Genomic DNA, 24,491 nt, shown 5'->3' with positions numbered 1-24,491 from the left:
ACTTTAGTCCACAGCTCAAAGCCTGTCAACACATAACACGAACACTAATGAGTGAACTTGTATTTTACAATATAAACCAATTACAAGGATGGATACATGTCTTTATATCACATCAGATGACATAATGACACTCAACACTAAAATCAACTCTTCGGAATACAAACTGAAAAATTGAGGGATTTATTGCTAAACATTTCCAGGGTTTTTAAATATAATTCTTAATAATTATTATTTGTTCTTATTATATAGGGTTGGAAGTGACACTGGCTGTTTTACCTTCTAACGGCTTGGTCATGAATCCTGAAAGCGGCATCCCACCAACAGTGGACCTTGTGTGCAGTTACACAGTGGATCCCGGAGAGACCATGCAGGTCGTGTATTTCTACAAAGATGGAACGACTGATTCAAGCCAAATAGTGGGAATAGTGATATCTGACGGAAGTTACCAGCTGCAGAACGCCTTTGCCTCTAGAACTGACGTGACGGTGACAGTCTCTGATCCATCATTCTCGCTGACAATTGGGACAGTCACATTGGCAGATGAGGGGAGCTATCATTGCAAAGTTTCCACCTTTTTCAATAATCCCATGTCAATATCATTGGCTCAGACCCTCAAATTAGTATGTAAGTAAAAGTCACTTACGCGCATTGAAATGAAAAGTATATGACAAAAACATGTTATTATTTGAAATGGGATTTATTAAGTAGTGGGACTTTATGAGACTTTTTTTGGATTTTTACAAAAAGCGACATGCACTTATAGATTCCTGTCGCGAACTCAGCCTGGACTCTCAGATGCGATATGCATCTTTAGTTTCCTGTCGCACACTCAGCTTAGACTCTCAATTGCGACATACATCTATAGATTCCTGTCGCACACTGAGCTTGGACTCTCAGATGCGACTTGCTTCGATAGATTCTTGTCGCACACTCAGCTTGGACTCTCAGATGTCCTATGAATTCACTAATGCCGTGCTCACTTCAATCTTTAATTCAAGCTGAAATCTACAGATTGGTTACATCTACATGTAAGTACCGTACTAGGATTAAGAATGTGTACATTTACCCCGTGGACCATTTGAAGATTACACTGCGATTAATGCGGTGGAAAATACAATAGAGAGAGTGTATAATGATAGGGTCGCTAAACGATTGTTGACGGCATATAGTAACTAGCCTAATCCCCTGGTCGCCTGGGTAGCCACGCCCCCTTAGAGTACTTATGTAAACAAACAGTCTCCCGTAGCGAACTATCCTTTTGTTCAACAGCTTCGCGCGTGCAGCTGATTATGTATGTACATGTAGTGGCACTATAGCTAACTGCATGTAAATTTGTGCTAGCTGTTATTTGATTCATTCTGCTGTGTCGGATGTTGTGGATCAGCCCACTGGTTCGTTGACTTATGTTTTTCTGAAGATTGGTGGTGCAGATTTTGAGTGCTTTATTATTTACCCTCCTTCTAACAAGAGAAAGGGGAAGGGAGATAAAAAAAGAGAGTGTCAAATGAAACGGGTAATGAGTAATACATTACATTAAATAAAGGGACTCGCGGTGGAAGAAACGATAGACTGTTTTGCATCAAGGTATGCCATTATAATCCGACATGGCCCATAACATGATCCATAACATGACTCATTGTTGTATGCCTTATATTTGTGCCGACTTATATTTTACTCTCGTTCATTTCGTGAAACTATTTTCTTGAATAAAGTTTTGCCTGTATAAATTAACTTTGTGACATGAAGTAATTAATAAAACGCGCCTGTTGAAAAGGGGGCTTTTCGTAACTAATAAAGGTTCACTATTCAGAAAAATATCGTCGCCGTTCGTCGCCGTAGCGGCTTCAGGAAAGCGTACCCTCCGCGTGGATCACCGGCATTTTTTGATTATCTGACAAATTAGGGCAATTTACGTTTTAGCTAATAATTCTGAATTTACTAATATGTTGGACTAAATTCTATGTCAGATTCATAGCAATGACGGAGAGTCGCCAGAGTAACTGTTTAATTTTCTAAACTAATCAAACTTGAACGCGTGGCGATAAAATGTGTCGCTAGATCTTGTAAACACTCAGCGAAATGCACCTAGTGACTATATTCAATGTGCCGTCACTTAATTGCTTTCTCGATTTCATTAATTGACGATAGTAATTGCAGATAACAAGGAAGAGGAAATGCTGAAGACAAAACAACGTCGGGTCTTTGTGTGACTTTCCCCCTAAACACTTTTTATGTTGCTGTGAAAGAAAAAAGGAGTCTAGATAGCGATTATTTAAACCACTGCTGCTGCTTTTGCAGGTAGACTTCCTCGTTTATCATTTAAATGCTCCCCTCCCCCAGCAGACCCAACTTGATGCATGTACGTCTTGGTAGCTATAGTACAGATCTTGGTTCAAGTAATGAAAGGTTTAAGCACAAAACGATAATTTGAGGCTATTTTTTGATTCAAGACAAAATAAAGTATCTATGGTGTGTGACAATAGGGACTTTACAAAGCTTAATTGTCCTTAAATATATATTCCAGTAGCATAGGCGAGCGACGTAATTGTAACCTCAACTTGAGGTATCCTCGATGAAAGCGGAGTACAAAAATTAACTTTTTTAAATATCGATTACAACATGCTGTACAATGATATTGAGACTAAAGGGTTTAATGGACTTCTTTGCCTTAAAAGCAATTCATTTCAAAATTAAAAGAAACAGTTTTTTCGGGGAGCGCGGGTAGACAGTTTACGTCAGGTGATTCGTTAAAGTCGAGGAGTGTTTCACTATCAAATGTGTAAATCATATACGTCATAAAACACTATAAGAAAGTTTTTTGTTACGATCTGCAACATTTGTTCATTTATATAGCAGGGCGAAGTTAAAGCCAGAGGTAAATAGAACCTAATACCGTAATCCTCCTCGTCCATTTATTTAAATCGTATCAAAACGTTTGATACACAATGTTCATTAAATTCATAATTTTGGCGATTTATTAAAACCATATTGGTACATAAAAGTTTAAGATTAGCATAAGTTAAGCAACAACCAGTATGAAGATCGACACCCTTTTTAAATGAGGCAAGACACCCTCTTCACACTGATTATAACCTTGAGAAAGACATTATGCAACTTAAGGCAAAGGAGTTATGCAAAGTTCTTTCAACTCGTGTGTGAATACAACACATTCTTTGTCACTTTTACAAGACAATGGAGGCGAGCAAGTAGAGTAATTACAATATACAATAAAAAGGACATTAGTACAGGAAGCTTACTTCGGGTCAGCCCTTTGCTTGTTCGAATGAAAGAGATAGATATCGCGCCGCGACTCCCTTTATTAAACCTTCGTGTGTTTGTGTAAAAGTGTGAAAGACAGGCAACGGTCTTTAGTCGCTGTTGTTATTGTTCGCGATTAATTTTGAAGCATAACTCCTTCGCCTGCATGTAAACGTGTTACTTTTCCTCATGTTCTCTATATTTCTTTTAGGTGGTTGAGACAATGGGATGAGATCAATAAAAGTTAAGGTTAATCTAAACAATTAGATGCGATTTTTGTGAAATGACTTATTAAGTGATGTGCATGTACCTAGCATGTTTAAATTCTTGAATTTCTAATTTGTTAAATCTTTCATACACGGCCTCATATATGTATTACTCTCAGACCTTCGATATTTTTGTGTTACACGGGACTCCTGGAAACCTGAAGCACAGGTCTACGGAGTCTTGTTATCCTTCATGCAGTTTTATGGCTGGGATGAACACTGCAAAGTAGAAACAGGCTTTACTTAGCTTTACTTGATGCACGACAGTTTAAACAAAACCAGTCTGCAAGGCTTGCTTTGATTTGGCGTTAACATTACACTGGTTTTAAAAGAACAAATATAAATATGTTCGATGGATTAAATGCCGGCTTCGTTATATTTTAACTAAATGCATTCATTTGCACAGTTACACAGATAATATTTTTAAGTTGTCTGTCGTTCAGCACGCATTATAGGCGAGTAGCTAAATAGTGACGGTGATCAATCCAAGCTCAGTCTTGGCAAGTATCGTTTACAAAATAGATCATGTTGAATAAACTTAATTACGCTTTAATAAATAATCAACACACGGTTCGGTTATTGTCACTTGAAAGCTTTCGATCAAAGACGTTCAATGAAATCACAAATCATTTGACGATTAAAAAATGGACATGTTCAAGGGGCAGTTTTTGTTTCAGCTAAAGGGACTTCAGGTTCAGGTAGAAGGTTCAGTTACGTGTTTCATCGGATGATAGCATCACGCCCTAGGTCTAAGCGAGTTGAATAGAAGCTTTTTATCCAAACATCCTATTCCTAACTACTGAGTTAGGACAAAGGTCTAGTAACATGCACTGTGCAATTACTATTAATGGATCAGATGCATACTTGATTGTTTTTCCTCTGGTGTCGCACGTATGCATCCTTTCTTGAGTGATCTAAAACAAGTCGCTTGTGTACCATGTTTCTTACTGTAGCAAAATATGTTCGACATGGTGTTTCTGAACGGCAGCCGGAGACACAGTAATTGTATAAGCATGCTTTAAGCTTGTTCGAGAGATAATAACAGTCGGGTTTAACAATAGATAGCGAGCTATAGTAAGACCCCCTCCTCTTTAACTGCTGATTTACACTTTTAATTGACCGTACTTTCGTATATTGTATGATCATACAGCCAGACTTCCCCCTGTTGCACGTTGTAGTTGGATTGTCATTGCGCCTATGTCAATGCACCTCATTTAATTTCAATATTATAATATAACTTAAGCATACTATAAGTAATATGTTATTTCCTTATTCCTCTTTCATTATCATTCATGTTTTATAAATACTTGAACGCTTGAATGCAGATATTTCAAATTAAAACGTAAGTACATAAATAAATTATACATTTATAAATTAATGCAATAGGAATTTTTTGAGACAGATTGATGCTGACGCTCATGCATTTCAACCAAACAAACAATAATTAGTTCAATTTTTGACTGCGGAAATTTCATATAGGATGAAATAACTGATAACAAATTTAACTAGCAGTTTGTTAGCAACAGTAAAAACCAGCTGCGCGTGCCAAACTAGTGAACTAAAGGACAGTTCGCTTCGCGTGGCACGCCTTAGCATGGGTTTATAGCCTCTTCAAGCTATAATCCTATCGCCGCAACAAACAATAGGGACCTTCTGGCTGATGTATCCTGCTGTTAATTACACCTAGTTACAGCGGATTGTCACGCTCGCGCTGGGCCACAGAAACCGGCGTCATAGGGTTCACTCGTATTAAGTATTGTGTTATTCCACCTAAGCTATTGTGTTTGTGCGTTCGAATTTTGAAGGGATTTATACGGCCCTCCATTGTTTGTCCGCCCCCTTCTATTCACAAGATAGGGACTAAAACATTTCGAACGATGTTACACCGGTGTACAACGGAAACAAAATTATTCCGACCACTGTACGAACACAATTATCACGGAATAATTGTTTGCATTTGGGAAATAGGTTTTCACTGCTACAATGTCAATACAGTAGGTTCACGTTCTCCTTTGCAACTACTTAGACTTCCAGTGCAAGGGCTACCAAAAGTTCACATGTTCAAAGTTGCATAACATTTATTGCCCCATGATACCAGATTTGATCTCCTTAGTGATGTAAAACCTCTCAGCTTATAAATAATAAAGGGATTGGAATGTACATAGTGAATTTACTGCTTATATTTGCATGAAAAGTAGAGGCTGAGATTCCCCCATCTCAAAGCTCCTGGGGATTCTCAAATTTTAACTTTATTTATTAACTTTTAGTTCATTTTTATAACTATTGCTTATTATTTTCATTATTGCTAGCCTTATTACCAATTAGTCCAATTAAGCTAGGGGTGCAACATGAATCTATGCATGTAGATGCATGTCGCATCTGAGAGTCCAAGCTGAGTTTGCGACAGGGATCTATAGATGCATGTCACATTTTGTAAAAAAAAAAAAATCTTTGATGAAGGCCTACTACTTAATAATTAACATTTCAAATAATAACATGTTAAAAGATTTTTCTTTCAGGTAGCGCATGAATACATTATGATAGAACAGGGAGGAGAGGCAGTTTTAAGAAGAAGTTGATGCACATTCTCAAAAATGAAATTCAGATTTTAACTTTTAAACCTTTGCAGTCTTTACAATCAGAATATAATCCCTTTTCTAACCATACAGTTGTTTTCTTAAAACGCAATTATCAGATTATGGTTTGATCTCTTTTCGAGTGTGAACTACAAATCAGGCTTGTCCAAACATATCTTTGCAAGTTTTTTTCTAAGAAATAAATGTTGTCACGCTTGCCAAAAGCAGTTGCTGAAAATTTGCCAAGACCTTCTATGGACAGACACATTAAACCTAAAAACTTTACAGGTTTTCGGGGAATAATTATTTAATATGATAGACTAATGAACACAGTGTTACACTTGCTTTTGAATATCAGATATTGGGGTTAACATAACACAAACCCATACAAAACGTAAACCCCATGTCTTGTTTCTTTGTATCTTTTACAGATCGACCGTACCCACCTCAGATTAGACGCGGACCCCAAGTTGCCACAGATACCTACCGGGTAACTTGTTCCTCTGATGGCGGCAGACCAGCACCTGAGATAAGATGGTTTAAAATGCAGAGTTCTGACCAGATGCAGGTTGCGTTAAATGAAACCTCTAGAAATGAGCAAAGCCAGGGAGACACTTTTCTGGTCGAAAGTGCAGTTGAAGTGATGGCAACCCAAGCAGATCCAGTGGAATTAATTTGCCAGCTACTACACGACTCACTTATAAGTCAGATCACAACGAAAATCATGGTTCCTGAAAGTGCTGGTATGTACAAAATTGGTGCCTGAATGAGTTTTTTATGTCAAAAACTGAAAAGAAAATACCAATATATCACAAGTTAGACTCGAGACACTTGCCAGGGTGGTGGACCCTTTTTTCAAACTAAATCAGGAAAAAACATGCTTCGATGCTTACCGACTACGTGCTTCATTTTAGCGCTGCACTTTTCTGAACCATTCTGCATTGAAATAAGCTGTACTTATCACTACATAACTGGTGACAATACATAATTGCAGCTCTTATCAGGCTAGAATGTGATTGGATATTAAGTATCGTTTAAATGCTTTCTTTCAGCTCCCTCAATGACCACCACAGAAAGCCCTTCGAATTCGACAGGTAAGTGCCATTTGCAATGCATTAATTTTACTTGTGCTACATAATAGTCCATTTTAGTGTTTGAGACTTTCCTATGGAACCCTTTGCCGGTTGATTGGCGGATTTCTTATCAGCTGTTAATTTCATTCTATCTGTATTAAAGCTCTTTGAATCTTTTGCTTTAGTTATGGATGTGATTATGACATCATAGTTGTGAATTGTCATGTCATAGTTTAGTTGTTACAATTTCATTTGGATAAACAATAAGATTGATTATTGAATAAGTGCCTTAAGTTCTGATAGAAGAGGAAAATTTGAATTTTTCCTCCAGCACAGGATTCTAAGTGTCCACTTTATGGTAACAATTAACCCTAGAATCCTGTGCTTGAGGCTTATTTTAAAAGTTTCCCATCTGTCTGGATTATAGAGGGATAGAAGCTGATCATAGGCCTTTAGAAGAACAATTTGTTAAAATATCTGAGTCAAAATTGAAATGACTGGTCAGTAATTTCAAGTCAAATCAAAACTAAACAAAAAATGGAATAAAATACAGATTCGAAGGGCAGGGAATGATTTGTATAGTGGTAAACTGACCTTTGCAGAGGAAGGGTCAATTTGGCAGGTAAATCCCGTACAGAGTGCCTTTACATTTAATCTGGTCTATGTCGGTCTGAATTTATCTTGCTGTGACATTTATTTGCAATGGGGATAAATAATTATTAGATTTTATAATCTCTGGAATATTCATAGAAAGAAAATGAAATATAATTTAGTGTATTTAGAGGCATTTTTCCAGAGGTATTTTGTACTTTGCTTTAAAGTGTAGAATATTTCATTGATATCGTTAATGAAAAGATGAAAGATAAAGTCTATAAGGGGTGACTGTGAGAAAACTGTCGATAAAGATAAAGTTAAGATAAAGCCATTAAGTAATTCTGTATTGCTGTTTGCAAATCTAAATTTATCTGACGGAAGGACCTAAATGTGCCTTTCTCTGCTTTAAAATAATTAAATGACTGGAAGATTTGTCCACCTAATCTTTTTATAAACAACATGGAGATCACCTCCATAGACTCCTCAAGTGACGCAGGCTTTCAAAAGGTGAAAAAGAAAAGCAAATTCATATGTCAATTTTAACCAAGATGATGATAAATTCTGCATCAACGATCGAAGAAAAAAATTCATACCTCTTCGAATAATCATGGTGCTACCCTTTTTTATGGCAAGAATCGTAAAAATGCCACCTGCATGGTAGAAGCACTTTGCACCCGATAAAAGTGTTTGATGTTATAGTTGAATGAAAAAACAATAAAACGACATGACCTTATTTACCTCTCTGCTGCTACGTTTGTAAATTTTGTGAACTTATTATGGGATTTACAGTAATACTATAGTCCACAGCTCAAAGCCTGTCAACACATAACACGAACACAAATGAACAATATAAACCAATTACAAGGATTGATACATCACATTTTATCACATCAGATCACATTATGACACTCAACATAAAATCAACTCTCTAAAATCAACTCTCCAGAATATAAATTGAATAATTGAGGGATTTATTGTTAAACATTTCCCATGATTTTTAAATATAATTCTAAATATTTTTTATTTGTTCTTATTATATAGGGTTAGAAGTAACACTGGCTGATTTACCTTCTAATGGCTTGGTCATGAATCCTGAAAGCGGAATCCCACCAGCAGTGGAACTTGTGTGCAGTTACACAGTGGATCCTGGAGAGACGATGCAGGTCGTGTATTTTTACAAAGATGGAATGACCGATTCAAGCCAAATAGTGGGGATAGTGATTTCTGATGGGAGTTACCAGCTGCAGAACGCTTTTGCCTCTAGAACTGACGTGACGGTTACAGTCTCTGATCCATCATTCACATTGACAATTGGGACAGTCACATTGGCAGATGAGGGGAGCTATCATTGCAAAGTTTCCACCTTTTTCAATAATCCCATGTCAATATCATTGGCGCAGAACCTCAAATTAGTATGTAAGTAAAAATCATTTACGTGCATTGAAATAAAAAGTATATGACAAAAGCTTTATCTTACAGATAAAGCATGAATATATTATGATAGGGGCAGTCTTAAGAAAAAGTTGATTCACATTCTCAAAAATGAAATACAGATCTTAACTTTTAAACTTGGCAGTCTTTACATTCAGAATATAATCCCTTTTCTAACCATACAGTTGTTTTTTTAAAACGCAATTATCAGATTATGTTTTTATCTCTTTTCAAATGTGAACTACAAATCGGGCTTGTCCAAAAACATATATCTCTGCAAGTTCTTTTTAAGAAAAATAAAATGTTTTCACGCTTGCAGAAAAAAACAGTTGACGAAAATTTGCCAAGATCTGCTGTGGACAGACACATTAAACCTAAAAACTCCACAGGTTTTCAGGGGATAATGCTTTAATATAATAGACTTATAAACACAGTTTTAAATTGGCTTTTGAATATCAGATATTGAGGTAAACATGATACAAACCCATACCTAACGTAAACCCCGTGTCTTGTTTCTTTGTATCATTTACAGATCGACCGTACCCACCGCAGATTACACGAGGGCCCCAAGTTGCCACAGATACCTACCGGGTAACTTGCTCTTCTGATGGCGGCAGACCAGCACCTGAGATAAAATGGTTTAAAATACAAACTTCTGACCAGATGGAGGTCGCTGTTAATGAAACCTCTAGAAATGAGCAAAGCCAGCAAGACACCTTTCTGGTTGAAAGTGCAGTTGAAGTGATGGCAACCCAAGCAGATCCAGTGGAATTGATTTGCCAGCTACTACACGACTCACTTATAAGTCAGATCATGACAAAAATCACGGTGCCTGAAAGTGATGGTATGTACAAATTTGTTGATGGAATGAGTTTTTATAAGACAAAAATGGTAGATGTCAAAAGGTAAAGAGAAAATGTCAATATGTCTCCAGTTAGACTCGAGACACTTGCCAGGGTGGTGGACCCTTTTTTGAAATTGAAGCACTTATCTGAACCATTATGCTTTGCAATAGGCTGTACTTATCACTTCATAACTGGTTATTATAATTGCAGTTCTTAAAGCATTGAGAGTCACTGGGTGTTAAATATCACTTTTTATGCTTTCTTTCAGCTCCTTTAACAACCACCACGAAAAAACCTACAACTTCGAATAGTAAGTACCATTTGCAATGCATTCACTTTTCCTGTGCTTAAGAATCTTTCTGACTTGTGGATTTCTTATCAGCCGTAAATTTCATTCTATCTTCTAGTAGAATTCTTCGAATTGTTCTTAATATTCAAGTATTTTGATTTGCTGCTTGAACACACACACACACACACACACACACACGTATAAAAGCACTTCTGAGCCTCTTAAGTTTTTACTTGGTTATGGATGTGATTACGATTATGCCATCACAGTTATTGATTGTCACTCATATTCAAGTCTTCACAATAACTATAAGATAAACAATAAGATTGATTGTTGAATACAAGTACATTAACTGCTGATAGAAGAGGAGAATTTGAAAATTTCTTCAAGCTAAGTATAGGTGTCCACTTAATGGCAATAAAAATCCAATTTATAAGACATAAATGGTAAATGTAAAGAGAAAATACCAATATATCACCAGTTAAGCCTGCCGCACACAGAACAATTTTTCGCCGGCCGACAAAAGTCAGCCGATCTGTCATCTTGGATGAGATCAGCGCACACACACGACAAGCTGTCGCAACAAAGCGCCGACTGGTGTGGTGAAAGTGACGTACCGTAGTTATTATCTCGTCCGTGAGGTGGGGCGTTGTTTAATTTAATCAGGAAAAGTTACTGCAGGCCTATTTATATTTTATATCTGATATTGTAATGATAAGAGTAAAAATTAAATGTAAGAGTATAACAAGATTACTTTAATTAATTTAATGAAAAATGAGCAAATTGAAATGCCCAAAATTTTTAAATCAATGCAACACTCATAGACCATAAAAATACAGCCTATAGGATGACAACAGTTTGTTGGTTTAGACAGATTTAATCGCCTCGATGCAGCTTTACGTCGTTAAATGATTTATGACGCTGAAAAAAAAGCTAATACTAATAGAAAATTATAGGACCGTCCATCATACCGAATTGAATTGAATTCTGACGTGGGCACGTGATATCAGATGGCGCAACCATTGGCAGAAGATAATGATCAGCGCGACAAATTGTCATAGGAAAGTGCACACACTACGGTACGATGTTTTAAAATCAAACATGTTTGATTTTTCTCCCGACTAGTTGAAAAGTTGTCGTGGAGCAACGCAGACAGGCCGATATTTTGTCGTAAGTGTGTCGGCCGACGAAAAATCGTTCTGTGTGCGGCGGGCTTTAGACTCGACACACTTGCCAGGGTGGTGGAACCTTTTTTTTAAAGTGAATCAGAAAAAAATACTTCGATGCATACCGACTTCTTGCCTCATTTTAGCGCTGTACTTTTCTGAACTATTCTGCATTGAAATATGCTGTACTTATCACTGCATAACTGGTGACGATACATAATTGCAGCTCTTAACAGGCTAGAAGGTGACTAGATATTAATTATCATTTTAATGCTTTCTTTCAGTTCCCTCGACGACCACCACAGAAAGCCCTTCAAATACGACAGGTAATGCCATTTGCAATGCATTAAGTTTTCTTGTGCTTCATAATAGTCCATTTTCGTGTTTGAGACTTTATGGAACCCTTTGCCGGTTGACTGGTGGATTTCTTATCATCTGTTAATTTCGTTCTATCAGTAGTAAAGCTCTTTGAATTTGTGTTCTAGTTATGGATGTGATTATAACAACATAGTTCTGAATTGTCACGTCATAGTTTTGTCGTTACAATTTCATTTTGATACACAATAAGACTGATTGTCAAATAAGTGTATTAAGTTCTGATAGAAAAGGAAAAAATTTCCCCCAGCACAGGATTCTATGTGTCCACTTTATGGCAACAATTAATCCTAGAATCCTGTGCTTTAGGAAAACTTAAAAATTTTCCCATCTAGCCGTGTTATCGAGGCACACCCAGCAGGCAAACGACATTGATTCTACGTTGATTCAACGTCGATCCATCAAAATTAACGTTGATTCAATGGTGAATCAATGTTGTTTGTCTGCTGGGACAGAAGCTTATCGTAGGCCTTAAGAAGAATGATTTGTTTAATAATCTGAGTCAAAATTGAAATAACTGGTCAGTTATTCTAAACCAAATCAAAAGTACATCAAAAATGGAGAAAAAAATACCGATTCGAAGTGCAGGAAATGATTCGTAGGTTAACCTGACCTTTGCAGAGGAAGGCTCGATTTGACAGGTATATCCCGTACAGAGTGCTTTTAACATTTAATCTGGTCTATGCTGATTTATAGTCGGTCAGAATTTATCTTGCTGTGACATTTATTTAATTTTTTTTGCAAAGGATGAATTAATATTAGATTTATTAACCTATGAGAAATTCATAGAAAGAAAACAGAATATTATTTAGTGTATCTAAAGGCATTTCCCAGAGATATTTTGTACTCTGATTTGAGGTGTAGAATATTTCATTTATATCATTGATGAAAAGATAAAAGATAAAGTCTATAAGGGGTGACTGTGAGAAAACTGTCGATAAAGATAAAGTTTATATAAAGACGTTGTGTATTTATGTACTGCTGTTTGTAAACTCCATATTCTTTTGATGGAATAGGACCTAAATGAGAATTTCTCTACTTTAAAATAATTAAATGGCTGGAAGATTTGTCCACTTAATCTTTTCATAAAAACAATATCACCTCCATAGACCCATCAAGTGACGCAGGTTTTCAAAAGGTGAAGAACCAAGATGATGATAAATTCTACATCAACGATCCAAGAAAAAACTTCATACCTCTTTGAATAATCATGGTGCTACCCTTTTTTATGACAAGGATAGTAAAAATGCATCCTGCATGGTAGAAGTACTTGGCAACAGATAAAAGTGTTTGATGTTATTGACGAATGACAAGACGATAAAACAACATGACCTTATTAACCTCTCTGCTACTACATTTGTAAACTTTGCCAACTCTTTATGAAATTTACAGTAATCCTGTAATCCACACCTCAAAGTCTGTCAAAACATAACATGAACACAAATGAGTGAACTTGTATTTTACAATATAAAGCAATTGCACTCAACACTCAACACTTAAATCAATTCTTAAGAACACAAATCGAATAATTGAGGGATTTATTGCTAAACGTTTCAAGGGTTTTTTAATATGATTCTTGATAAGTATTATTTGTTCTTATTATATAGGGTTGGAAGTAACAATGGTGGTTTTACCTTCTAACGGCTTGGTCATGAATCCTGCAAGCAGCATCCCACCAGCAGTGGACCTTGTTTGTAGTTACACAGTGGATCCCAGAGAGACAATGCAGGTCGTGTATTTCTATAAAGATGGAACGACCAATTCAAGCCAAATAGTGGGAATAGTGATTTCTGATGTTAGTTACCAGCTGCAGAACTCTTTTTCCGATAGAACTGACGTGACAGTTACATTCTCTGATCCATCATTCACGGTGACAATTGGGACAGTCACATTGGCAGATGAGGGGAGTTATTACTGCAAAGTGTCCACCTTTGTTAATTATCCCATGTCATTGTCATTGGCGCAGAACCTGAACCTAGTATGTAAGTAAAAATCACTTATGCATATTGAAATGAAAAGTATATGACAAAAGCAATTTTTTACAGATAAAGCATGAATACATTATGATAGCCCAAAATATTAGTAAATTCAGAATTAATAGTCAAAACGTAAATTGAAATCTGCCCTAATTTGTCAGACAAAAAAAAAAAAAAAAAAAAAAAAAAAAAAAATGCCGGTGATCCAAGCGGAGGATACACTTTCCTGAAGGTAGCGGCGACGAACGGCGACGGTGTTTTTCTGAACAATTTACCTGTGAAACTGTATTAGTTACGAAAAGCCTCCTTTTCAACAGGCGTGTTCTATTAATTAATTCATGTCACAGAGTAAATTTATATAGGCAAAATTTCTTTCAAGGAACTAGTTCCAAGAAATAAACGAGAGCAAATTATAAGTCAGCACAAATATAAACCATACAACAATGAGTCTCTATTTAGAGTATAATCCCTCCTGTTATGGGCCATCACCTTTTTTCACCTCGAGCCCCTTTAATTAATGTATTGTAGTTCTCATTCTACCCAATTCATTTGATATCTCTGTTTCTCTCCCTTCCCCTTTCTCTTGTTAGAAGGAGGTTAAATAATTAAGCACTCAAAATCTGCATCACCAATCTTCAGAAAAGAATAAGTGAATGAAACACTGGGCTGGTCCACAACGTCCGACACAGCAGAGTGAATCAAATGACAGCTTTCACAGGTTCAACTGCAGTTAGCTATATATTGTCACTACAAATATAATCCGCTGCACGCGCGAAGCTGTTGAACAAAAGCATAGTTCGCCACGGGAGACCGTTTGTTTACATAAGTACTCTAAGGGGGAGTGCCTACCCAGGCGACCAGGGGATTAGGGTAGTCACTATATTCCGTCAAAAATCGTTTAGCGACCCTATAATTATCACACTCCCTCTATTGTATTTTCCGTCGTTATAATCGCATCTAATCTTCTTATGGCTGACGGAATAAATGCACACATACATAATATTAGGACGGTACAAACTTCAGAAACGTGGAATAAGAATCATTGCAGAAAAAGAAGCCAAGAAATATCCAACAACTGAGCTATTCAAGAAACTAAAATGGCAAACAATCCATGAACGGAGTGAATTTAAGATAGCCACATTAGTTTTTAAAGCTTTAAATGGACTGTTACCTAAATATATCAAAGACTCGCTGAGAATTACAACAATAGACACTACCGGCAGAATCACCCAATCAAATAATATCTACTTACCATTTGGCAGACATAAAGACATACTAACTTAAGGCCCAATATAGACCTCGATTAAAATATGGAACTGCCTACACTCTGAAATCAAAAACTCCAAAGCCTTGGATACTTTTAAAGTTTTGTTAAAAAATCCAAAAGTAAATTTTATGTATACAACTTTTACAGAGTAAGTCCTGTAACTTTAGGATTTTTACTAACAGAACGCCTTCTGTTTTATTCATATTACTTGTGTATTTCAATCTCATTTCATTTTTACCTCATTGCCATTTTTATTTCATAATTTATTCATCTTTTATTCATTAGCACAACATTTCATCTTAACCCCCTAGAGTGCCATGTGTAATATAATGTGCACACTTAGCATGTTTTACCCTTTAAATAAGGTTTATTATTATTATCATTATTATTAAAACGCAATTATCAGATTATGATTTGATCTCTTTTCGAGTGTGAACTACAAATCGGGCTTGTCCAAACATATTTCTGCAAGTTTTTTCTAAGAAAGAAACGTTAACTTGTCGTGCCTGCCAAAAGCAGTTTCGGAAAATTTGCCAAGACCTTCTATGGACAGACTTATTAAACCTAAAAACTCCGCAGGTTGTCGGGGAATAATCACTTTTAAAATATGACGGTCATAAGGCCAGTTTTGGAATGTGCTGCCCCTGTCTGGCACTTTGGGTTAACAAATGAATTGACTGCCTTAGTAGAAAAGTCTCAAGAAAGAGCTCTTAAGATGATTTATCCTGAACTTGAATATGACGCTGCTTGTGAACATAGTAAACTTGAACTACTGAGTGCAAGACGGATCAATGCATGCAAAAAAATTGTTTTTTAGTATATCAAATAAACCGGATCACAGACTGTATTATCTTTTGCAACCAAAACAAAATGCCAAATATTCATTGAGGGAACAGGAAACTTTTAGAAGACCTAAAATTAAAACCAAACGATCAATGAGTGACTTTTTAACAAGTGCCATATACAAGTTTCAGAATTAACTGATTGACTTTTATTCCTTTTTTTTAACCTTGCATTTTAGACATTTTGTTTTAAATTTGCTTACATATGTCTTTTAAAATTCTTTTGTTCTTACTTACTAATGGTTTTATCCGACTGTGATGCAATGATTGTAATTATCCAACCCTCGTGTTGCAAGTTTGGTAATGATAATAAATAATAATGATAAACTAAAAAAACTCGATGTTACATTGGCTTTTGAATATCAGATAAAAAAACTTAAATTAAATATTGAGGTTAACATAACACAAACCCATAACTAATGTAAACCCCATGTCTTGTTTCTTTGTATCTTTTGCAGATCGACCGTACCCACCCCAGATTAGACGCGGACCCCAAGTTGCCACAGATACCTACCGGGTAACTTGTGCTTCTGATGGCGGCAGACCAGCACCTGAGATAAAATGGTTTAAAATGCAAAGTTCTGACCAGGTGGAGGTTGTGTTAAATGAAACCTCTAGAAATGAGCAAAGCCAAGGAGACACTTTTCTGGTCGAAAGTGCAGTTGAAGTGATGGCAACCCAAGCAGATCCAGTAAAATTAATTTGCCAACTACTGCATGTCTCACTTATAAGTCAGATCACGTCAAAAATCACGGTGCCTGAAAGTGCTGGTATGTACAAATTTGCTCTTACGAAAACCCCTATAGGATACTAAAAGATCCTATATGATTCTATGGGAAGTCGGACCAATTTCTTATAGGATCCTATAGGACTTTTTCCTTAGGGTGGTGATTGAATGATTTTTTTTATGTCAAAAGCCAAAGAGAAAATACCAATATGTCGCCAGTTAGACTCGAGACATTTGCCAGGGTGGTGGAAACAATCATACTCTGATGCTTACCAACTTCATGCTTCATTTTAGCACTGTAATTTTCTGAACCATACTGCATTGAAATAGGCTGTATAACTGGTGACGATACATAATTGCAGTTCTTAACAGGCTAGAGGGTCATTGGATATTATGTGTCGTTTCAATGCTTTCTTTTAGCTCCTTCAACGACCACCACAGAAAACCCTACAAATTCGACAGGTAAGTGCCATTTGCAATACATAAAGTTTTATTGTGCTTCAAAATATTCAGTTTTTGTGTTTAAGATTTTGCTATGGAACCCTTTGCCGGTTGACTGGTGGATTTCGTATCAGCTGTTAATTTCATTCTATCTGTAGTGGAGCTATTTGAATCTTTCTTCTAGTTATGGATGTGATTATGACATCATAGTTGTGAATTGCCAAGTCATAGTTTTGTCATTACAATCTCATTTGTTGATTGACTGTTGAATAAGTGCCTTAAGTTCTGATAGAAGAGGAAAATTTGATTTTTTCCTCCAGCACAGGATTCTGGGTGTCCGCAGTATGGCAACAATTAATCCTAGAATCCTGTGCTTGAGGCTAATTTTAAAAATTTCCCCATCTATCAGGTTTATAGAGGCGTAAAAGCTTATCGTAGGCCTTTAGAAGAACGATTTGTTAAAATATCTGAGTCAAAATTGAAATGGCTGGTCAGTAATTTCAAACCAGATCAAAACTAAACCAAAATGGAATAAAATACCGATTCCAAGTGCAGGGAATGATTTGTAGGTAAAACTGACTTTGCAGACGAAGGCTCGCAGGTAAATCCTGTACAGAGTGCCTGTAACATTTAATCTGGCCTATACTTATTTATAGTCGGTCTGAATTTATCTTAATGTGACATTTATTTCATTTTTTTTATTGCAAAAGGATAAATAATTATTAGATTTATTAACCTATGAAGTATTCATAGAAAGAAAACAGAATATAATTTAGTGTATTTCAAGTTATTTTCCAGAGGTATTTTGTACTTTGCTTTGAAGTGTATAATAATTCATTTATATCTTTAGTGAAAAGATAAAAGATAAAGTCTACAAGGGGTGACTGTAAGAAAATCGTCGATAAAGATAAAGACAAAGTTAAGATAAAGATGTGTATTCATGTACTGCTGTTTGTAACTCCATATTCATCTGTTGGTAGGACCTAAATGAGAATTTCTCTACTTTAAAATAATTAAATGGCTGGAAGATTTGTCCACTTAATATTTTCATAAAAACAAGGAATTCGCTTCCATATACTCCCAAAATGACGCAGTTTTTTCAAAAGGTGAAGAACAAAATCGAATTCATATGTCAATTTTAACCAAGATGATGATAAATTCTACATCAACGATCCAAGAAAAAAATTTATACCTCTAATAATCATAGCGCTACCCTTTTTTATGATAAGGATAGGAAAAATGCCTCCTGCATGGTAGAAGTACTTGGCATCCGATAAAAGTTTTTGATGTTATAGTCGAATGAAAAGACGATAAAACAACATGATCTTATTAACCTTAATGCTGCTATGTTGTAAACTTTGCGAACTCTTTATGAAATTTACAGTAATACTGTAATCCACAGGTGAAAGCCTGTCAACATAAAACACGAACACTAATGAGTGAACTTACATTTTACAATATAAACCAATTGCAAGGATTGATACATCACATTATATCACATCAGATAACATTGTGACACTCAACACTTAAATCAACTCTCCAGAATACAAATTGAATAATTGAGGGATTTATTGTTAAACATTTCCCATGATTTTTAAATAATAATAATTATTATTTGTTCTTATTATATAGAGTTAAAAGTAATACTGGCTGATTTACCTTCTAACGGCTTGGTCATGAATCCTGAAAGCGGCATCCCACCAACAGTGGACCTTGTTTGCAGTTACACTGTTGATTCCGGAGAGACGATGCAGGTCGTGTATTTTTACAAAGATGGAACGACCGATTCAAACCAAATAGTGGGGATAGTGATTTCTGATGGGAGTTACCAGCTGCAGAACTCTTTTTCCACTAGAACTGACGTGACGGTTACAGTCTCTGATCCATCATTCACGGTGATAATGCGGGCAGTTACAGTGGCAGATGAGGGGAGTTATCACTGCAAAGTTTCCACCTTTTTCAATAATCCCATGTCAATATCATTGGCGCAGAACCTAAAATTAGCATGTAAGTAAAAATCACTTACATGCATTGAAATGAAAATTATAAGGCAAAAGCTTTTTCTTATAGATAAAGCATGAATAAATTAGAATAGAATCAACAGGGAAAAGAAGCAGTCTTAAGTTGATTTTGATAAGTTGAAAATGTTGACCCATATTCTCAAAAATAAAATACGAAGATCTAAAGTTTTGAACCTTTGCAGTCTTTACAATCAGCGTATAAGCCCGTTTTTAAGATTATGATTTGATTTCTTCTCGAGTGTGAACTACAAATCAGGCTTGTCCAAACATATCTCCGAAATTTTTTTCTAAGAAAGAAACGTTGTCGCACTTGCCAAAACAGTTGCCCAAAATTTGACAAGACCTTCTATGGACAGACACATTAAACCTAAAAACTCCGCAGGTTTTCAGGGAATAATGATTTAATATAATAGACTAATAAACACAGTGTTACATTGGCTTTTGAATATCAGATAAGACAACTAAAATTAGATATTGAAGTTAACGTGACACAATCCCACGTAAACCCCATGTCTTGTTTCTTTGTATCTTTTACAGATCGACCGTACCCACCCCAGATTCGACGAGGACCCCAGGTTGCCACAGATACCTACCGGGTAACTTGTGCTTCTGATGGCGGCAGACCAGCACCTGAGATAAAATGGTTTAAAATACGAACTTCTGACCAGATAGAAGTCACGGTAAATGAAACCTCTAGAAATGAGCGAAGCCAGGGAGACACCTTTCTGGTCGAAAGTGCAGTTGAAGTGATGGGAACTCAGGCAGATCCAGTGGAATTGACTTGCCAGCTACTACACGACTCACTTATAAGTCAGATCATGACAAAGATCACGGTGCCTAAAAGTGCTGGTATGTACAAATGTGTTGATTGGATGAGTTTTTTATAAGACAAAAATGGTAGATGTCAAAAGGTAAAGAGGAAATGTACATATGTCTCCAGTTAGGCTCGAGACACTTGCCAGGGTGGTGGACCCTTTTTTGAAATTGAAGCAGAAATAGATACTTCAACGCTTACCGACTTCGTGCTTCGTTTAAACGCTGCACTTATCTGAACCATTCTGCTTTGCAATAGGCTGTACTTATCACTTCATAACTGGTTATTATAATTGCAGTTCTTAATAACCTTGAAGGTGACTGGGTATTAAATATCACTTTATAATTTCTTTCAGCTCCTTTAACAACCACCACGAAAAAAACTACAAATTCGATAGGTAAGTACCACTTGCGATGCATTCGCTTTTCCTGTGCCTAAGAATCTTCCTGACTTGTGGATTTCCTATCAGCCGTAAATTTTATTCTATCTGTAGTAGAGTTCTTTGACTTTTTGTTAATATCGAAGTATTTTGATTTGCACACACACACACACACACACACACACACACACGTATAAAAGCACTTCTGAACCTCTTAATGCTTTCCTTGGTTATGGATGTGATTATGATTATGATATCACAGTTATGAATTGTCACTCATACTTGAGACGTCACAATCACTTTAGGATAAGCAATAAGATTGATTGTTGAATACAATTACATTAATTACTGATAGAAGAGGAGAATTTGAACCTTTAAGATGAATATTCAAACTTCTGATAACAGTTCACAGCAAAATAACTTTCTTACCCGAGGGGTTTAAATGAAGACATGTGAAGCCATTTTCCTGTCAATTCATAAAATGAACAAGCATTTAATAACGACTGTATATACTGTATTAACAGATATTGTCAATAAATCCTTATATTTGAAGTAAACATATAGTTGAAACATTAAGTGATAAATACATTTGCGAATTTTTTCTTTTCTTTAAACTCCGGTGAAAGAAATTGAATCTATTTTTTTGTGTAATCGTGCAAACATCTTTCGATACTTAATACTTTGATAGTATGCACAGTTTTTATATTCAGTAACAAAAGGTAAAGCAAGGAAATATACAAAGTGTCGTATGTAAAACACTTTTTAGAAACGTGTTTCAAGCAATATTTTAGACTCAACGTCACTTTATGGAAGTGTATTGCTTATCTATATTTAAGCCTCTGCTAGCACCAATTCCACACTGGCGCCAAATACGACGACCGGATATATTTCAAGTTGTGGAATAGTTCGACCAAGTATAATAAGTAAGATTAAACTCCTCATCTAGCCTCTCCTTCTCTCCTCCCTTTCTCTCTCTCTCTACCTCTCTCTGGTTAAATGATACGTAAAGGCCAGAATATTATGAAATAGGTTTCTTATTATCTCATGATTGGGTGGTACAACAGGAGTATTCTTTACTTAGAGAACTATTAATAAATGACAATATTGTAATAATGTTTCGATTCACCATCTATGAACGTTGCCTTGGTCATGTGAAGCCCAGGAAACTCCCTGATCTTCCGAGGGGTTTAAGATAGCTTCCTGATTTCCGGGCAATTACTTTGTTTAGTTCAAAACGCAATTAAAATACCAATTTATAATAAGCCATTGATCATGAAGAACATAAGGAAAAATGGGCTTACGGCATACATGTAGATCGTTTGACTTATCACTAAAATGGCTATCAGACCACAGTAAATCCTAAACATCACCTATCTTTGCATTTTAGTTGTAGCACTTGCAGCATCGTCGTTGATGAAGATTTTACTGTGAGGAGAATTTAACAAACGGTTAAGGTAAGCCTGGATTCATATTAATAGGGAAACGGGAAACATACTTTTCTCATCACAAGTCATTTGCAAATGAAAGAACCCCCCCCCCCCAAAAAAAAAAAAATATATTCATTTACAAAATGACTTGGATACATGGTTGATAAAATAGAATTTAAGTGCTTTGTTATCATTTTGAAGAATATTTTAAACTTTACCTCAATTTATTTAATTTCATATGAAAACTGATGAAACTACCACAGATTTTTGGATTAATAGTTGAGTTTGAAATGGTACTGTTAGAGTGTCACATTGTAATTAATGCATCAACTTATATCTTTTTTATTAATCAAATAACGACCTTTATAACCTATTTTCGATTGCAGGTAACATTGACATAAAGGATTATAGATAACCATTAAAAATACGAATGGATTAATACCCTAAAGGATATTAGGACACCAAATGTCAATGCTTTCTATTACGGCTTGTAGGAATCTAAAACAAACGCTCTCTCAGTTTTTATATTGCATGGTGTGCGATGCATTTGAGATGAAGGGATATTTTTTCATAGTTACTGCATTGTCCGATGTTGCTGTGAATTGGAACCAATCTTAGATTTGTTGCTTTTTATAACAAGGTTGAGGAGTGTCCCTGTATTCCTTTGGCTAATGAACGGATTGCCTGTTAAAGATGCTAGTTTTTAGAGAAAACTTTCGCAATTGTCAGCTAGATATGGCAAACATGGATGTTCCATTTTGATGCACATATTACGTACATAATCAACATGTCAAGACAAAGGATTTAAAATAACAATTAGATGTATGACAAGAGCATAATTGTCTTTTTAATAAGACTTTGTGTGTCACCAGATATGTGTATAAACATTTGTTGATGAATACAACCAATTTTGTAAGAATGACTTATGCCCCCATGTAATTATTTGACATTTATTTCGGAAGGCAATAAATTACATAATCTGTGAAATTCTGAAATTGGTGATAGGGGACTGTCGGAAAGACGAGAAAAATGTCTCCATTTAGACACTTTATTTTACTGTATGGAAATTGCAAAAGAAAAAAAGGGTAGTTTTTTTGTCTAAAGACCCTTTGAAATGAGCATGTTAATTGTTTAAATTTAGAAAAAATATATACATCATGTTCGTATTAGCAAACCAATTAAAAATAAAATTGCACATATCCTTTATTTAAAAACAATAGAGTCTGAGGACGATTTAAAAAAAAAAATTAAAAACTTATATCTTCAAAAAGTTTTATAATTGATTTGACTGGCTGTTATCTTTTACACTGTACAGTTTATTTTTTATATCTTATCAATTCAATTGCATTTTAGTTTAACTCTTTAGTTTATATCTTATTATTTTAACTACCTTTTCATTTATTTAAGTCATCTGATTCTGTTCATTTTACCCATGTAAAGTCTACTGAACATTTTATATGGATTTTAGACTACACATAAATATTATTATTATTATTATTATTATTATTATTATTAGCTTCAACAACTGTTTTTTATATTAGATTGACGCATTTAGTTCCAGAAACCAAACAATGTAATAGAAACACAAAGGTCTGTTGGGGAGAACAAAAGGAAATTCAGCCTCAATTCAAATGGGCAATCTAGATCTGTGTGAATATATGTAAAAAACTTTTTAATATGATCCCATGAAAATTAAAAATAACAATAACAAATATTATCATTCGAATATATAAATTACAAGAAATTCGGAGATGAAATTTGTCAGTGTGAGATTGTTTGTGTCTGTGTGTCTCTGTGTATGTGGCGCTATGATGGATTTTTTACATTCCATGACTTGTATTGCGTTTGTACATTATAATGAAATACCTAAAACAGAAGAAAATGTTACTACTGTGACTATGCGTTACTTCAATATCACTGTAAGAAACTGTCTTAGATTCGTTCTTGTTATATAATGGCACTGGAAAAAAGCTGTAGTATTACTAAATTTGTTCAAACGGAGAATTGGTTTCTGAAGACAGAAGTCATTGGCTGATGCTTTGGTTGTTAGCGTTTTACCTTATTTTTCTTTTGTATTTTGATTATCCATATATGTATAAAGAGTAAATGGATGTTGCAGATTTGACGACAATTGTATTTTAGATATTTAGGGTGACGAAAAGCTAAATGATCTAAATCTGAAGAAATTAAATCTTATATTAATTAAGTTGTCAGTTGTCTTTACCAAAGGTTGGTCAATGTTGCCGTAAGGTATAAGCATGTTGATCCGTACATGTGAAGGATTAAAGCGTCAACATTTTTTTACTTACAGCTAGATTGGTTTATTTTCACGAATGTTTTGTAACATATAGCTTAATTTAAACCAATTGTTTTAATCTTTATGTACTAGCTGAAACCAAATCTTTTTGAGTAAGAAAAGAATAATTGTATAGGGCAACCTGTTTTTAATTTGGAAAGCAGTTTGATATTTAGATCTGCACTATAAAGTGCTAGAAAGTTAAAGTGATATTCACCTTTGTTTGCTTATTTTCTTGTTGTTTATTCATTAAAATGTTTTATTTGAGTGAAATTTAGAATTTGTAGAAAGTGATTTGTAGTTATTTTACAAATTGAAGCCCCTTGATGTTCTACTCAAGACTTTGTGATACAGGTTTTCATGTATGCATTTGTTGTTTTAATAAAACCGCTTGTTGCCGACACGGCAGAAATTATATACGTTATCAT

The 24,491-nt window shown here is 35.3% G+C and overlaps 1 protein-coding gene across 3 annotated transcripts in view; it reads left to right on the top strand.

Annotated features, from left to right (window-relative positions):
* Nucleotides 1-24,456, top strand: part of LOC106154668 (uncharacterized) — a 33,276-nt gene extending 8,820 nt beyond the window's left edge. The window contains exons 5-20 of one of the 3 annotated variants that reach the window (XM_087018582.1): nucleotides 250-624; nucleotides 6,532-6,843; nucleotides 7,153-7,194; nucleotides 8,809-9,183; nucleotides 9,731-10,042; nucleotides 10,312-10,353; nucleotides 11,783-11,824; nucleotides 13,481-13,855; nucleotides 16,417-16,728; nucleotides 17,106-17,147; nucleotides 18,759-19,133; nucleotides 19,685-19,996; nucleotides 20,317-20,358; nucleotides 21,177-21,263; nucleotides 21,728-21,794; nucleotides 22,154-24,456. In XM_087018582.1, coding sequence (XP_086874708.1) covers nucleotides 250-624; nucleotides 6,532-6,843; nucleotides 7,153-7,194; nucleotides 8,809-9,183; nucleotides 9,731-10,042; nucleotides 10,312-10,353; nucleotides 11,783-11,824; nucleotides 13,481-13,855; nucleotides 16,417-16,728; nucleotides 17,106-17,147; nucleotides 18,759-19,133; nucleotides 19,685-19,996; nucleotides 20,317-20,358; nucleotides 21,177-21,263; nucleotides 21,728-21,771 — 3,089 coding nt within the window. In that variant the 3' untranslated portion in view covers nucleotides 21,772-21,794; nucleotides 22,154-24,456. The remainder of the gene's footprint in view (nucleotides 1-249; nucleotides 625-6,531; nucleotides 6,844-7,152; nucleotides 7,195-8,808; nucleotides 9,184-9,730; nucleotides 10,043-10,311; nucleotides 10,354-11,782; nucleotides 11,825-13,480; nucleotides 13,856-16,416; nucleotides 16,729-17,105; nucleotides 17,148-18,758; nucleotides 19,134-19,684; nucleotides 19,997-20,316; nucleotides 20,359-21,176; nucleotides 21,264-21,727; nucleotides 21,795-22,153) is intronic. The other 2 variants (XM_087018583.1, XM_087018585.1) reach the window with 2 other exon arrangements.
* The last annotated feature ends 35 nt before the right edge of the window (nucleotides 24,457-24,491 follow it).

This window comes from Lingula anatina, chromosome 7 (assembly GCF_051362555.1).
Source record: "Lingula anatina isolate TDL-2025a chromosome 7, LinAna3.0, whole genome shotgun sequence".
Classification (NCBI taxonomy): domain Eukaryota; kingdom Metazoa; phylum Brachiopoda; class Lingulata; order Lingulida; family Lingulidae; genus Lingula; species Lingula anatina.
The sequence above is the reverse complement of the archived record's forward strand: the minus strand, read 5'-3'. Positions and strand labels throughout refer to the sequence as shown.